The sequence below is a fragment of the Artemia sp. Qi Xiang Cuo genome, chromosome 15 (genome assembly GCF_049724085.1).
Source record: "Artemia sp. Qi Xiang Cuo chromosome 15, ASM4972408v1, whole genome shotgun sequence".
NCBI classification, from domain to species: domain Eukaryota; kingdom Metazoa; phylum Arthropoda; class Branchiopoda; order Anostraca; family Artemiidae; genus Artemia; species Artemia sp. Qi Xiang Cuo.
In genome coordinates, this window is record NC_142808.1 from 33,196,547 (window position 1) to 33,211,036 (window position 14,490).

Consider the following 14,490-nt stretch of genomic DNA (forward strand, 5'->3'; position numbering starts at 1 on the left):
ACAGGCTCTAATGTGTTATTAACAAACGAGTTTACAAAATTTTTTGTGTAATGTCTTTACTTTTTGCTCTTTATCACTTTTTTTCGTATATGGCCGTTTAAGGATTTTATGCTTCCATATCTGGTTAAGTGGGAAATCACTTTTCATTTTTTTTGTGAAATCTTTAACTGTTTAGGAAACATCCTTGGCGGAAAAGAAGCCCGAGGGGTACTTGTTAATTATCCTGAACACAGTCGAGAGTCTTGATCCGTAAGATCTCATAGATATCGGTTTAACTACCTGTATTCGGAGACAATTAGCTTAGGCTCAGTGGAAAAACTACGCCATAGGTATATTTTAATTAAATATTTAATATACAGCGTCGGCATTTTGATTAGGTTAGGTTATGTTAGATTAGATATTTAATATAACGCGTTCTGGGTGGCCGTTTTTCCATAATTCTCTGATGCAGTTTCCATCGTTTTGTGACTAAGGTATTATTTCATCATACTTCAATGTATTTCATTAGGATTAACCTATCTTCACTTCTTGAGTGTGTTCTGTATTATTAACAAGTACCGCCGGAGGCACCTTGAAGTGCTGCTTGAGGGATTAAGCTCCCACTAAAAAAAACCTTAAAAAACACTCTTTAGAATATAAAAATCTTAATATTTACTACAATAGGATATGAATAGACGTGAAATGATGAAGTTTCATCCTTTACAGAAAAAAAAACTTTATTGCCGAAGTTCAATTAATCTGAAAAACCAATTAAGCTAACTAATCACTTGCCATTAAGAGTCACAAGACAGAGACCAAAGAAGATACGCAGAATTGCATATAAATAAGAAAAAAAAAAATAGAAAAAAGAACTCCGGCTTCAAAATTATTCTAAGCAACAGCAACTTCTAAACTTGCAACCTAAATTCTGGCACCCATTAGCTTCAGCTTCATAAGGACCATCAATTACCAGGTTGCAATAAAATAAAAATTCCGGTTTCAGGTTTGGTGAATAGTGAATAACCTGTCTCAATACACCTGCTGATACGTTAAGACATCCACTGATGTCTAGATACCTCAAAGAGCCGCGATCCAAAGTGACTCTTAAAAGAGTCTTTATACCGTAATCAGTAACCTTACTACAGCCAGAGAGCGAAAGGTGAATCAACCCGGTGGACAGATTAGGGCTTGGTTCAAGTTTCCGTTTTTTGAAGCAGCAGTCTCCATCTTTTGAAGATCCACATGCTACCAGAGTTGTAAAACAAGCTCCGAGACGCTCAAGCCCCGTGTCCGTGAGTCTATCACATCCATCAAGAATCAAATGGGTCATCTGCGAACAGCCACCTTTTATTCGCAAACTAGAAAAGAAAATAGCATCTAATGAAAGTAAAAACCGTGGATACATTAAAAAAAAAAAAAATACCGCGTATCTTAATCATCTACATCGTATATCTATTTAATATTAGAATTAGTTTATGGACCTCCGGCTATCAAGCTATGCCTGAATAAAACACATCCATAAAGAAGGGGAGGGAATCACCCGAGGCTAAGACTAAGTAGAAGTTTTTTCTTCAACCTATTCTTCGTTTTTAATCGAAGTTGTGTCCCAAAATTTTGCCTCCCTCGAAAAACCTTCTCTGCTCATATTTGATCAAGCATACACGGGCCGTATTCAGAATTTTTTCTGAGGGGGGGGGGACAAAAGATTTTTTTCGGGGGTTGGCGGGGTTTACACAAAATAAAAAAAAAACGCATAAAAAGTCTGTTTATATCCATTATCGTAGTAGTTTTTAGATTTAGGGTATATAGCCTACCCTAAATCTAAAAAATACTACAATTTTCTATGATTTCTTATAAAACCTGTTTTCCCCTCCCATTTCCATTAGAGATGTAAACCCTTTAAAAAACAATCCTACATACGTACAGGACACACACTACCGTAAAAATAGATATTCAATGGAAACAGTTTTGACAAACTTCATGAACCACGTCACCAAGTTAGATCAAATATGATCTAAAAAGGGGTAAAATACGAGTTATCATCTTGTTACCCATGATTCGAGACCACGAGTCCTCAAATTATTTTAGTTTTGAATTCATTAATATCTTGGTCTTTCGTCCAAAAAAATATGCTTAATTAAATGATGTAAAAGCGTTTTCAAACTTATGTAGGCTATGCCTTATTTTTCATGCGAACAAATACATCCCGGATGCCCGGCTCCCCTCCCAACATGTCTAGTAGATATTATTTTAAATTTCAATATAATTCAAAGGCGTTCTTAAATCCTCAAACCCTTCAAAAAACACGGAAACCGATCCTTTCATACATGCCTAGAACACAGGTAACTGATATTCCATGTGGTTCATTGACGTTCTTTTCTTTTTACTGCTTCTTATTATATACTACTACCCCTAACAACTCACCGCAGCACCAAGCCACCTGAGGTCAATACAGCTACGCAGGCTCCTCTTCCATTTCGATCTATTTAAAGCCTCCCTCTTCACACCATCCTATGAAGTTCACATCCCTTTCAATCTTACCTTATATTATCCTCCCATCTCAACCGAGGACGTCCTGCTTTTCGCTTAGCCTTAGAAGGTTGGCCAAAAAGGACAATCTTTGGCAATTGGTCATCTTTCGTTTGCGGGACGTGCCCTAGCCATCTCAACCTTTCTCTCATTACAGCCCTAGAAAGCAGGATAGAACCACACTTTTCGTACAGCCTACCGTTTGAGAGACGGATCAGTCAGTCGGGTACCCAAAACAACTCATCGGAAATTTCTCTGGAAAACATCTAACAGATCTTCCTCCGTTTTCCGGAGCGCCAACGGTCCAGAACCATACTTGACCACTGTCATCATTGCAGCTTCCAAAATTCTATTCTTGGTCCGCAGACTTGTCTTCCTACTCTTCCAAACATTTCTCAACCTTGAAAAACACCCTGAGCCTTGGCTATTCTAATTTTAACATCTTCACTGCCCCCGCCGTCTTTACTAATAATTAATTTAAGAAACTTTTTCCACAAAAAAAGTTTTTCAAAGAAAAGTAAAGAACTCCATTAAACAAAAAATGAGCAACAATAAAATTAAATAATATACCAAGCGTGAAACTACCACAAATGAGCATCGATAAATAAATGAAACCCAAAACGAACAGAAATTACAATAATTAACCCAGTCAAACTCAAAACGAGCAGAAACTAACATTAGTTGGGCGTAAAACCCCTATGGCTTCCCAAGCCTAGAAAAAAATTTGCACTTTACTGAAAAAATATAAATGTTTTTCCTTTTATAACTTTAATAGATCAAATAATATTAACGTTTTGACTACTAAATACCAGTATATGTATATTAAACAGACAATACACATTCATTTGTATTTTTTCAGTAAAGTGCAAATTTTGTTCTGGCCTTGGGAAGGCATAGGGGTTTTGCATCCAAATTATGTTAATTTCTATAAAACTGAGGACTTAAGGTCTTTGATGACTCCGGCATTTCTCAATTATTAATCTAAAAGTGAAAAATTGGTCGAAAAATCTTCTACCCTTTCTAAAACCGCACAGTTCTTCTTTTAAAACTTCTTCTTCTAAAACATTTATTTATTCATTTTTCTTGTTTGTTTATTTGCTATGATTGTTTATTTAAGTTCTGTTTTTTCGGTTTCATTTATTCTTTAATAATAATTTCTCGAAGTTTCGAGTTTGAATTATGATAGGAATTTATTTCTGCTGATCTATGTTTAATATGGCTATTACTTTTCTATGAAAAACTTCTTTTTTTAGAATTTGTTTTTAGTTAATTAAAAAAAACAAGTTTTTTACTGAAACTAAGGAGCAACATTCAAACTTCAAGCAAGCTGAATTTTTTCCGCATATGATTTCAATACCCCTCTCTTCACACTAAAGTTTTTTAGTACTTTTAAAAACAAGTTCTGATTCTAATTAAACAGTCCTTGTGTTTCAAGAGCCGTCCTTAAAGAATTGGAAAACATGTCGACGCTTTACCGTAAAGAGGGGGGTATTGAGGAGGGAACAGCCGCCCTCACATAGGGAAGAATTTCCGTTTTTTATATTTTAGTTTAGCTCAATAAGAAAAAACCAGTTTATTTTTTTAAACTTTGGATCGTTTTACAAATAATTCCAGGAAGTCCCCCTCCTCCTTCGCTGAAAATCCTATCCGCCGAAATTTCCTCCCTGGAAAGTTCCTCCTATGTAAAATCCTTCTTCCGGGGAAATTACCCATGGACAATTCTATCCTCGCTGCCAAATCCCCAAGAAATTTTCCCCCTATGTGGAAAATTCGTCTGAAACCCTCCCACATGGAAAGTTTATCCAGCGAAAAATTTCCTTATGGAAAACATCTCCTGGTGATAATTTCACCATGAAAGATTCCCCTACACATAAATCCCCACAGGATTCCGACTCAGCTGAAAATTTCTCCCGGACGTAAAATATGTCGAAAAAAATGGACATCTCAAAATTTTGATTGGATGGGTTTGGGGAAAAGGTGGGCGTGAGAGGGGGGTTAGTTGCCCTCCAATCACTTTTAATCATTAAAAAGGCCGCTAGCCCTTTGAATTTCCAATCGAATGAACCCTTTTTGAAGTTTCTACGACAAACCTTTCTATAAAAAATTATATGCCCCCAGGGCATAACTTATAAGCCGTGCCCTAAGGGCTGTGGAGGAGTGTCCTCCTCAAAAACATAATTTCTATCTGGAAATCAACTACATAGAACAAAATGGTAAAAACGGTAAAGAATACGGCATTGGACTTTACAGTCCCTACCGCCGGTGCTGATCTCCGTTTCTTGGCCCTTCAACCAGGAAGTGCAATGGGGGGTAGAACAAAATGGCTATCTCAAAATTTTGTATGGATGTGTTTGGGGAAATCGTAGGTGTAAAAGGGGTGTCCGTTATCTGCTAGTTAATCCTGAATCCCAAGAATGGTACTAGAGCCTCGGATTTTCAGTCGAATGAGCCACCTTTGAAGCTTTTACCATAGCTTCTTCTAAGCGAACTGCCTGTGGGAAAAAAATATAATAATAGTAAATAAATAAATAATAAAACATTGGAGCAGTATGGCCTTTGCTATAGGCAACGCTAAAGCGTTACCTCTGATTAGTCTGGCATACCATACAAGGATAAGACCTCGGCTAATGCTCTCCTATCCACTGAATCAAAGGCTTGCTCAGAATCTATAAAACTGAGGGCTAAAGGCCTTTGATGACTCAGGCACTTCTCAATTATTAATCTAAAAGTGAAAAATTGGTCGAAAAATCCTCTACCCTTTCTAAAACCGCACAGTTCTTCTTTTAAAACTTCTTCTTCTAAAACATTTATTTATTCATTTATATTAGCACCTCTTGTATGTTTGTTAGCTACGATTGTTCATTTTATTTCTGTTCGTTTTCGGTTTCATTTATTCTTTAATAGTAATTTCTCGAAGTTTCGAGTTTGAATTATTATAGGAATTTATTTTTGCTGATCTAAGTTTAATATGGCTATTACTTTTCTATGAAAAACTTCTTTTTTCGGAAAGTTTTTTTTTAGTTAATTAAAAAAAACAAGTTTTTTTACTGAAACCAAGGAGCAACATTCAAACTTCAAGCAAGCAGAATTTTTTCTGTATATGACGGAGGCTGCCCCTTCTTCAATACTCCTCTCTTCACACTAAAGTTTTTTAGTACTTTTAAAAACAGTTCTGATTCTAATTAAACAGTCCTTGTGTTTCAAGAGTCTTAAAGAATTGGGAAAACATGTCGACACTTTACCGTAAAGAGGGGGGGGATTAAGGAGGGAACAGCCGCCCTCACATAGGGAAGAATTTCCGTACTTTTTGTATTTTAGTTTTGCTCAATAAGAAAAAAAACCTGTTTATTATATTAAACTTTGGATCGTTTTACAAATAATTCCAGGAGGTCCCCCTCCTCCTTCGTTGAAAATCCCATCCGCCGAAATTTCCTCCCTGGAAAGTTCCTCCTATGTAAAATCGGTCTTCCGGAGAAATTACCCCTGGACAATTCCTCACTGCATCCTCACTATCCTCACTGCAAATTCTCCACAGAAATTTTCCCCCTATGTGGAAAAATTCCTCTGAAACCCTCTCAGATGGAAAGTTTATCTAGCGAAAAATTTCTTATGGAAAATATCTCCTGGTGATAACTTCCCCATGAAAGATCCCCCTACACATAAATCCCCCACAGGATTCCGACTCTGCTGAAAATTCCTCTCGGACGTAAAATATGTTGAAAAAAAAATGGATATCTTAAATTTTTGATCGGATGACTTTGGGAAAAAAGGGCAATGGAGGCGGACTAGTTGCCCTACAACCTTTTTGGTCACTTAAAAAGGGCACTAAAGCTTTTAAATTCCGTACGAATGAGTCCTATCTCGATATTCTAGGACCATTGATTCGATACGATCATCCATGCAAGATTATGCTTATGCTTATTATGCTGAATCGAAATATATAAGTTTTATTAAGGTTAGTGTTACCCATAAAAGGGTACAAGCCGGAGAAAATTCGCCTGATTTTCAAAAAAAGGGGGAAATACCACCTAAAAGTCAAAGAATCTTAAAGAAAATCACACCATCAGATTCAGCGTATCGCAGAGAACCCTGTCTGTATATGTTTCAAGCTCCTATCCACAAAAGTGTAGAATTTTGTATTTTTTGTCAGAAGAAAGATGACGGATGCATGTTTATTTTATTTTTTTTTTTTCCAGGGGTAACCGTTTCAAACCAATATTCCTTGAACATCGGGAGAGGGCACATTTGAATTGAACGAAAATTAAAAGTTTTAGTGCCCTTTATAAGTGACCAAAAGTATTGGAGGGAACTAGCCTCCCTCCCCAACCTCTTTTCCCCCAAAAACCCAATCAAAGTTTTGAGATAGCCATTTTGGTCAACGTAGTCCCAAAACTGTGCCTTTGGAGATAACATGACCCCCCAGCCCCTGGGGATAGGTCTGTAAGTTATGAAATTTACCAATTGTTTCTGTATAGTATTTGTTATTGGGAAGTATACAGACATTTTTCGAGGGGGATTTGGTATTTGGGGTGGGTTTCCTGGGGATAATTTTCCGTGTAGAGAAATTTCCAGGGGTGAGTTTTCCAGGGAAATTTTACACTAAGGGGATTTGAAAGAATTCCTATACGAAATTCTTTTTATTTGTCTTATCTTCTGTTTGCCTACTCAATTTAGCATGTGCAGATATTCCGGAGGAATTGTCTGGGGGAAACTTTCAGCGTATTTGGATTTCCAGGAAATAACTTTCACGGAAGAGAGATTTCCAGAGTGATTGGAAAAATGATTAGAACTTAGTAATTTTGAAATGAAAGTACACTAATGAAAATTTTTCAGGCTGAATCTTCTGCAAGAAATTTTACAGAGGGGGATTTTCAGCGAGGATGGAGTGGCAGGCAGGAATTTTACGGGAGGGGGTGTATTTTGCGTGGGAGGAACTTTCCACGGAGGTGTTTCCCGTGAGGGGAGGACATTTTTCATGGAGGTTGAGCCAGATTTACAGTCATTATTTGAAAAACAATCAGAAATTAAATACGAAAGTCGAGTTTTTTCAACTTAAAGTTAGGTGCAACATTAAAACTCAAAACGAACAAAGATTACTCCGTATATGAAGGGTTGCCCTCCTTCTCAATACCTTACTCTTCACGCTGACGTTCTTAAGCACATTTAAAAAAGCTTCCTATTCTAATTAAACGGTTCTTATGTTTTTGAAGTCGCTCGTAAAAAATTGGGACCAACAGTCAAACTTAAGCATAAAGAGCAATGTATTGAGGAGGGGGGCAACCCCTTCATATACGGAATTAGGTACTTGTTTTTTATATGGCACACACCCGATAATTTGGATTTACAGATCAGGCAATAACCGGTTTACCCCTGTCAGTATTTGAAGAAAATTAGCTTAGGCTCAGTTGTCATCTACGTTGTATATATATTTTTATTAAATATTTAATAAATAGAAATGATTGGGCTTGGTTAGGTATCTAATGTAATGCGTTCTGTGTGTCCCCTCCCCCTACCATAATTCTTTGTTGTGATTTTCCTAATTTCTGACTAAAGTATTGTATTTTAATTATATTTTTGTGTGTTTCTTTAGGAATAACCTAACTTCACTTCTCGAGTGTGTACCATAAGTACCCGGAATCATTTCTGTTCTTTTTGAGCTTTTAATACTGCTCCTTGCTTTCAGTTAAAAAAAAAACTTTTTTTTTTATTAATTTCAGTATTGTCTAAGTTGTTTTTTCCACCTTGCTTAATGTTGATTTTATTTGTAAATGTAAGACCTATTCGTGTCCATATCACTATATATAAATATAAGACAGTATGATCATTCCCTATCATAACCATTATATAAACCAGGACCCAGATACAAGTGCTCTGGAGTACATTTAAACAACATAAGCGACATTCGATTTTTTCACGGTTAGACAAGTCAGATTTCTCTTGAACGCGAAACTTGACTTCGACGTTGCAACACTAAATTTTAAAGAACCTAATTTTAAATTAATTTATTCCAATACTATATAAAAATTGGCAATTAGTAGTGCAATGTTATTATTAGATGTTTTTAGGAATTACAAGTAGGTTGCAAAGTCTCAAGTTGGTTTCAAAGGCATTTTGAGAAAGTGTCTGCCAAAATACGTGTTCCAGGGTAATTGGACCGCTGATGGCAGATCAAATGAGAGCACCATTATTCAGTGACTGACAAATTTACACTGACCCGCTAATGACAGAGTAAATGGGAGATGTTTGTATGCGCCGAGGATGTAGTGCCAAATATCAATAAGCTTTGATCTTACTGTCATGTTATTTGTATACGGCGGTCCATATACATCAGCAGATACACCACCGGCAGCTTGTTAACTCCATTAGCTCTAAATGTTCATCAACCAAACCAAACATCTAAAATGTTCAGTATAATGATTGAATAGATCCTGTTTGTCAAGAAGTATAACATGACGGGTGCCAAGTGATTCTCGCAAGTCATATCAAAATCGGTCAAATTAAACTGGAATAAAATTATAGGAATGTTATTAACTAGCCTAACTAGCTTCCTCCAACACAAGAACCTGCTGTCAACGAAGTGGGGGGATAAATATATTCTTTTTTAGATCTAGTGGAGGGAGGGGGGTGATTTCGTTGTTTCTCGATTTTTTCAATGAAGATAGCAAAAAAAGGGTACTTGTCTGTTAAACGGAACGCACTCAAGAATTATGCTGTGTAAGATCTATCCAAAACCGGTTTTTCTTCCTTGTTCGGTTACGATTTGCTTATTTTGAGCGGGAAAACTACGATGTATGTTTATTTTTATTACATATTTAATATATAGAAGGGGTTAGGTTAAGTATTTAATATAATGCGTTCTGCGTAGCCTGCTTTCCACAATCCTTTGTCATAGTTTCCATAATTTTGTTTCTAAAGTATTATATTATCATCATCTTTTCTTATATTTCATTAGGATTAACCTAACTTCACTTATTGAGAGCGTTCCATTTAATATGCAAGTACCAAAAAAGTATGTTTCACTGAAAATACTTTAGCATTTTTCAAAATGTATTATTCCCCCTTCCCCGGGCTATGGGCCCCCCGGTCCAAAGACCTCCGGGCTATGTCACTGCCAGATCAATACAGTAATTACTATTTTCAACGATATTAGCATGAGTTCTAATTTAGATTTAGGTACTTTGAAGTTCCCCAATTGACTAGGCAAGGTATAATTACTTTTCGAGGATTGCCATTAAATTCGTTGCAATGATCAAAACCATGGCGGGGCACTCAAATCTGTTTGGAACGATTTTTGACGGACAACTTATTTATGCCTTACGGTGTGGCCCTATGCAAATCTTCTCCCTCGGATATATATTCTACGGTAAATATACTGTCAAAAATGCATTTTTCCTCTTATTTCTCCATGTATACATTCATAAAAACTGCTAGAGCGCCACAGTACCACAAAGGGGGCGAAAGATAGCAGATCCTCATACAAAATTTTTAAGAGCATACATATTTTTGTCTTAAAAACGCCCCTTTCTAAGGGTTAAATATGAGGAAGCACCCTTCCCTTAAAGTTTATGAATACATACAAAATGTCAATAATCCCAACGAACCTTTTAAGATTAATTCCCATGTGTAATTGAAATTCTTGGATCTCAGGATCTGCAAAATGAATTGTTACATTTCTTTTTTGAAGTTAGCTGACATCCATATTCTTAGACAACAACTTAGCAAAGAAGAGGTTAGTTGTGGTTTTAAACTTCTTAAAAACAACAAAAGCCTGGGGTGCGACGGTGGAACAGCTAAAATTGCAAACCTACTGCTGGACTCAGCAGGCAAATGAGCTTTATGTTGTCATCCATGATAATTGTAATGGGAATTAATACCCATGTGTAATGGGAATTCTTGGATCTCAGGGTCTGCAAAATGAATTATTAGATTTCTTTTTCGGATTTAGCTGACATCCATATTCTCACACAACAACTGAGCAAAGAAGAGGTTAGGTGTGGTTTTAAACTTCTTAAAAAAAACAAAAGCCTGGGGTGCGACGACGGAACAGCTAAAACTGCAAACGTACTGCTGGACTCAGCAGGCAAATAAGCTTTATGGTGTCATCCATGATGTTTGTAATGGGAATTAATTCCCACGTGTAATGGGAATTCTTGGATCTCAGGGTCTGCAAAATGAATTATTAGATATCTTTTTCGAATTTAGCTGATATCCATATTCTTACACAACAACTGAGCAAAGAAGAGGTTAGATGTGGTTTTAAACTTCTTAAAAACAACAAAAGCCTGGGGTACGACGGTGGAACAGCTAAAACTGAAAACGTACTGCTGGATTCAGCAGGCAAATGAGCTTTATGTTGTCATCCATGATATTTGTAATGGGAATTAATTCCTATGTGTAATGGGAATTCTTGGATCTCAGGGTCTGCAAAATGAATTATTAGATTTCTTTTTCGTATTTAGCTGACATCCATATTCTCACACAACAACTGAGCAAAGAAGAGGTTAGGTGTGGTTTTAAACTTCTTAAAAAAAAACAAAAGCCTGGGGTGCGACGCCGGAACAGCTAAAACTGCAAACGTACTGCTGGACTCAGCAGGCAAATGAGCTTTATGGTGTCATCCATGATGTTTGTAATGGGAATTAATTCCCATTTGTAATGAGAATTCTTGGATCTCAGGGTCTGCAAAATGAATTATTAGATTTCTTTTTCGAATTTAGCTGACATCCATATTCTTACACAACAACTGAGCAAATGATTCCCATGTGTAATGGGAATTCTTGGATCTCAGGGTTTGCAAAATGAATTATTAGATTTCTTTTTCGAATTTAGCTGATATCCATATTCTTACACAACAACTGAGCAAAGAAGAGGTTAGATGTGGTTTTAAACTTCTTAAAAACAACAAAAGCCTGGGGTGCGACGGTGGAACAGCTAAAACTGCAAACGTACCGCTGGATTCAGCAGGCAAATGAGCTTTATGTTGTCATCCATGATATTTGTAATGGGAATTCTTGGATCTCAGGGTCTGCAAAATGAATTATTAGATTTCTTTTTCGGATTTAGCTGACATCCATATTCTTACACAACAACTGAGCAAAGAAGAGGTTAGGTGTGGTTTTAAACTTCTTAAAAAAAACAAAAGCCTGGGGTGCGACGCCGAAACAGCTAAAACTGCAAGCGTACTGCTGGACTCAGCAGACAAATGAGCTTTATCTTGTCATCCATGATATTTGTAATGGGAATTAATTCCCGTGTGTAATGGGAATTCTTGGATGTCAGGGTCTGCAAAATGAATTGTTAGATTTCTTTTTAGAATTTAGCTGACATCCATATTCTTACACAACAACTGAGCAAATGATTCCCATGTGTAATGGGAATTCTTGGATCTCAGGGTCTGCAAAATGAATTATTAGATTTCTTTTTCGAATTTAGCTGACATCCATATTCTTACACAACAACTGAGCAAATGATTCCCATGTGTAATGGGAATTCTTGGATCTCAGGGTCTGCAAAATGAATTATTAGATTTCTTTTTCGAATTTAGCTGACATCTATATTCTTACACAACAACTGAGCAAAGAAGAGGTTAGGTGTGGTATTAAACTTCTTAAAAACAACAAAAGCCTGGGGTGCGACGGCGGAACAGCTAAAACTGCAAGCGTACTGCTGGACTCAGCAGACAAATGAGCTTTATGTTGTCATCCATGATATTTGTAATGGGAATTAATTCCCGTGTGTAATGGGAATTCTTGGATGTCAGGGTCTGCAAAATGAATTGTTAGATTTCTTTTTAGAATTTAGCTGACATCCATATTCTTAGACAACAACTTAGCAAAGAAGAGGTTATGTGTGGTTTTAAACTTCTTAAAAACAACAAAAGCCTGGGGTGCGACGGCGGAACAGCTAAAACTGGAAGTGTACTGCTGGACTCAGCAGACAAATGAGCTTTATGTTGTCATCATGGGAATTAATTCCAATGTGTAATGGGAATTCTTGGATCTCAGGGTCTGCAAAATGAATTGTTAGATTTCTATTTCAAATTTAGCTGACATCCATATTCTTAGACAACAACTTAGCAAAGAAGAGGTCAGGTGTGGTTTTAAACTTCTTAAAAACAACAAAAGCCTGGGGTGCGACGGCGGAACAGCTAAAACTGAAAGTGTACTGCTGGACTCAGCAGACAAATGAGCTTTATGTTGTCATCCAGGATACTTGTAATGGGAATTAATTCCAATGTGTAATGGGAATTCTTGGATCTCAGGGTCTGCAAAATGAATTGTTAGATTTCTATTTCAAATTTAGCTGACATCCATATTCTTAGACAATAACTTAGCAAAGAAGAGGTCAGGTGTGGTTTTAAACTTCTTAAAAACAACAAAAGCCTGGGATGCGACGGCGGAACAGCTAAAACTGCAAGCGTACTGCTGGACTCAGCAAACAAATGAGCTTTATGTTGTCATCCACGATATTTGATAGTGTAAATAGCCCACGAAGGAATTAAAACCTTTATTATTGTCCCTAAATTTAAGAAAGGGCCACAAAACTGTAAAAACTAGTGGCCAAATACTCTTGTCGAAATGCGAGTACATGAACACGTCTCCCAACACTTCAAAATTCTAGTCGTCAAGAATGCATCTATCCACCTACCCTGTTCAATTTCGTACTTGACTACATTCTATGGGTATTGAACAAGCATAAAGGCGTGCTAACAAATTTGGTTTCTCAGTCACAGACCTAGGCCACGTGTACGAGTCTAACATCCTTCCACGTCTTCCTCCAATTTCAATGCACGTGTTAAGATTGCATTAAAATATCCCTGAAGACCAAGACAAGGATATTCAAAATTTAATTTAACACACACAAAATAAGCAACATATATATTCAAGTAGAGCCAACAGAGAGTTAAGCTCTAATCGAAGGCTACCACTTTTTATCAAACAAGACCCGTATATTATAAAACAATCAGTACTTGATGCAGTGGTAGTCTTTATGCTCCTTAATGAGCCCGAAACATGGGACCTCAAACATGGGGAGAAGAGATAACTTGATTCCTTATTACTCAGCTACCTTGGGTAAATCCTAAAAATTTCAGGTGGAGAGGGTTCAAACCCGGTGGCCTCCCCCGGATACAGCCTCGGTTGACGATCAAGACATGAGTTGCAGCTGACTACGATGAACTGTAGACAGGCTTGATATTTCCAAAGTCGTAATTTAAAAATGTATATTGTATTAAAAGTGCAATTTATAAATCAATCCAGGTTATATTTTGGTACCCAATGTAAAAACCTGTATGAAAAAACAAGTAATTTTTCAGCTATATTCATTTAAAAAAATCAAGGTAAAAAGTCGCCAAAAAGGCATATCAAAATATTTTCAGTTAATGCTCGCCTTAACGAAAGCTGAACAAGCACTAGATTCACTAACACATATTTGCATAAAAAAAAATAAAAAAAAAAAACCAACAAACAAAAAAACAAAAAAAAAAGAAACACAAAAAGAAGTTCAATTTAGCTGATCTGAGCTATTGACCATAAGGTACTTTTTCCTAATTTAAATTGCAAGTTTTACCACCAGTCACTCCCTTTCATAAATTTTCTTCTCATATTTACTGAAGTAGAACTATGGAGCTTAGATGCATTTCTAAAACACTATTGAATGATTGTCAAGATGTTTCCCAAACTTCAAATTTGATTAATGGTTACGGCACATCGCGCTCGGTGGGTATCTCGGATGTGACAATTTTACTAGCAATTTTGGTGTTACAGAACATTTCAAAAAATGTCCAAAGAATATCAGAGAAGATTTATAGCATTAGTTTTTTTTTTTTTTTACAAATCATCTCAGTTTATAACACAGCATAAATATTCAATAATTACGCGGTGGTTTCTAAGTAACGTCAAAGAATACAAGGAGACAAAAACTAATGTGTCATTAAAATAAATATGCTGTTTGTTGTTTAAATCAGAGCCATGCTTGTACTTG

The 14,490-nt window shown here is 36.5% G+C and overlaps 1 protein-coding gene across 1 annotated transcript in view; it reads right to left on the reverse strand.

The window, feature by feature from the left end:
* Positions 1-273: 273 nt before the first annotated feature.
* Positions 274-14,490, reverse strand: part of LOC148943583 (F-box/LRR-repeat protein 5-like) — a 138,271-nt gene continuing 124,054 nt past the window's right edge. Inside the window, exon 7 of the mRNA XM_089100881.1 lies at positions 274-1,337. Within this exon, the coding sequence (XP_088957007.1) occupies positions 866-1,337 (472 nt within the window). The 3' untranslated portion in view covers positions 274-865. The remainder of the gene's footprint in view (positions 1,338-14,490) is intronic.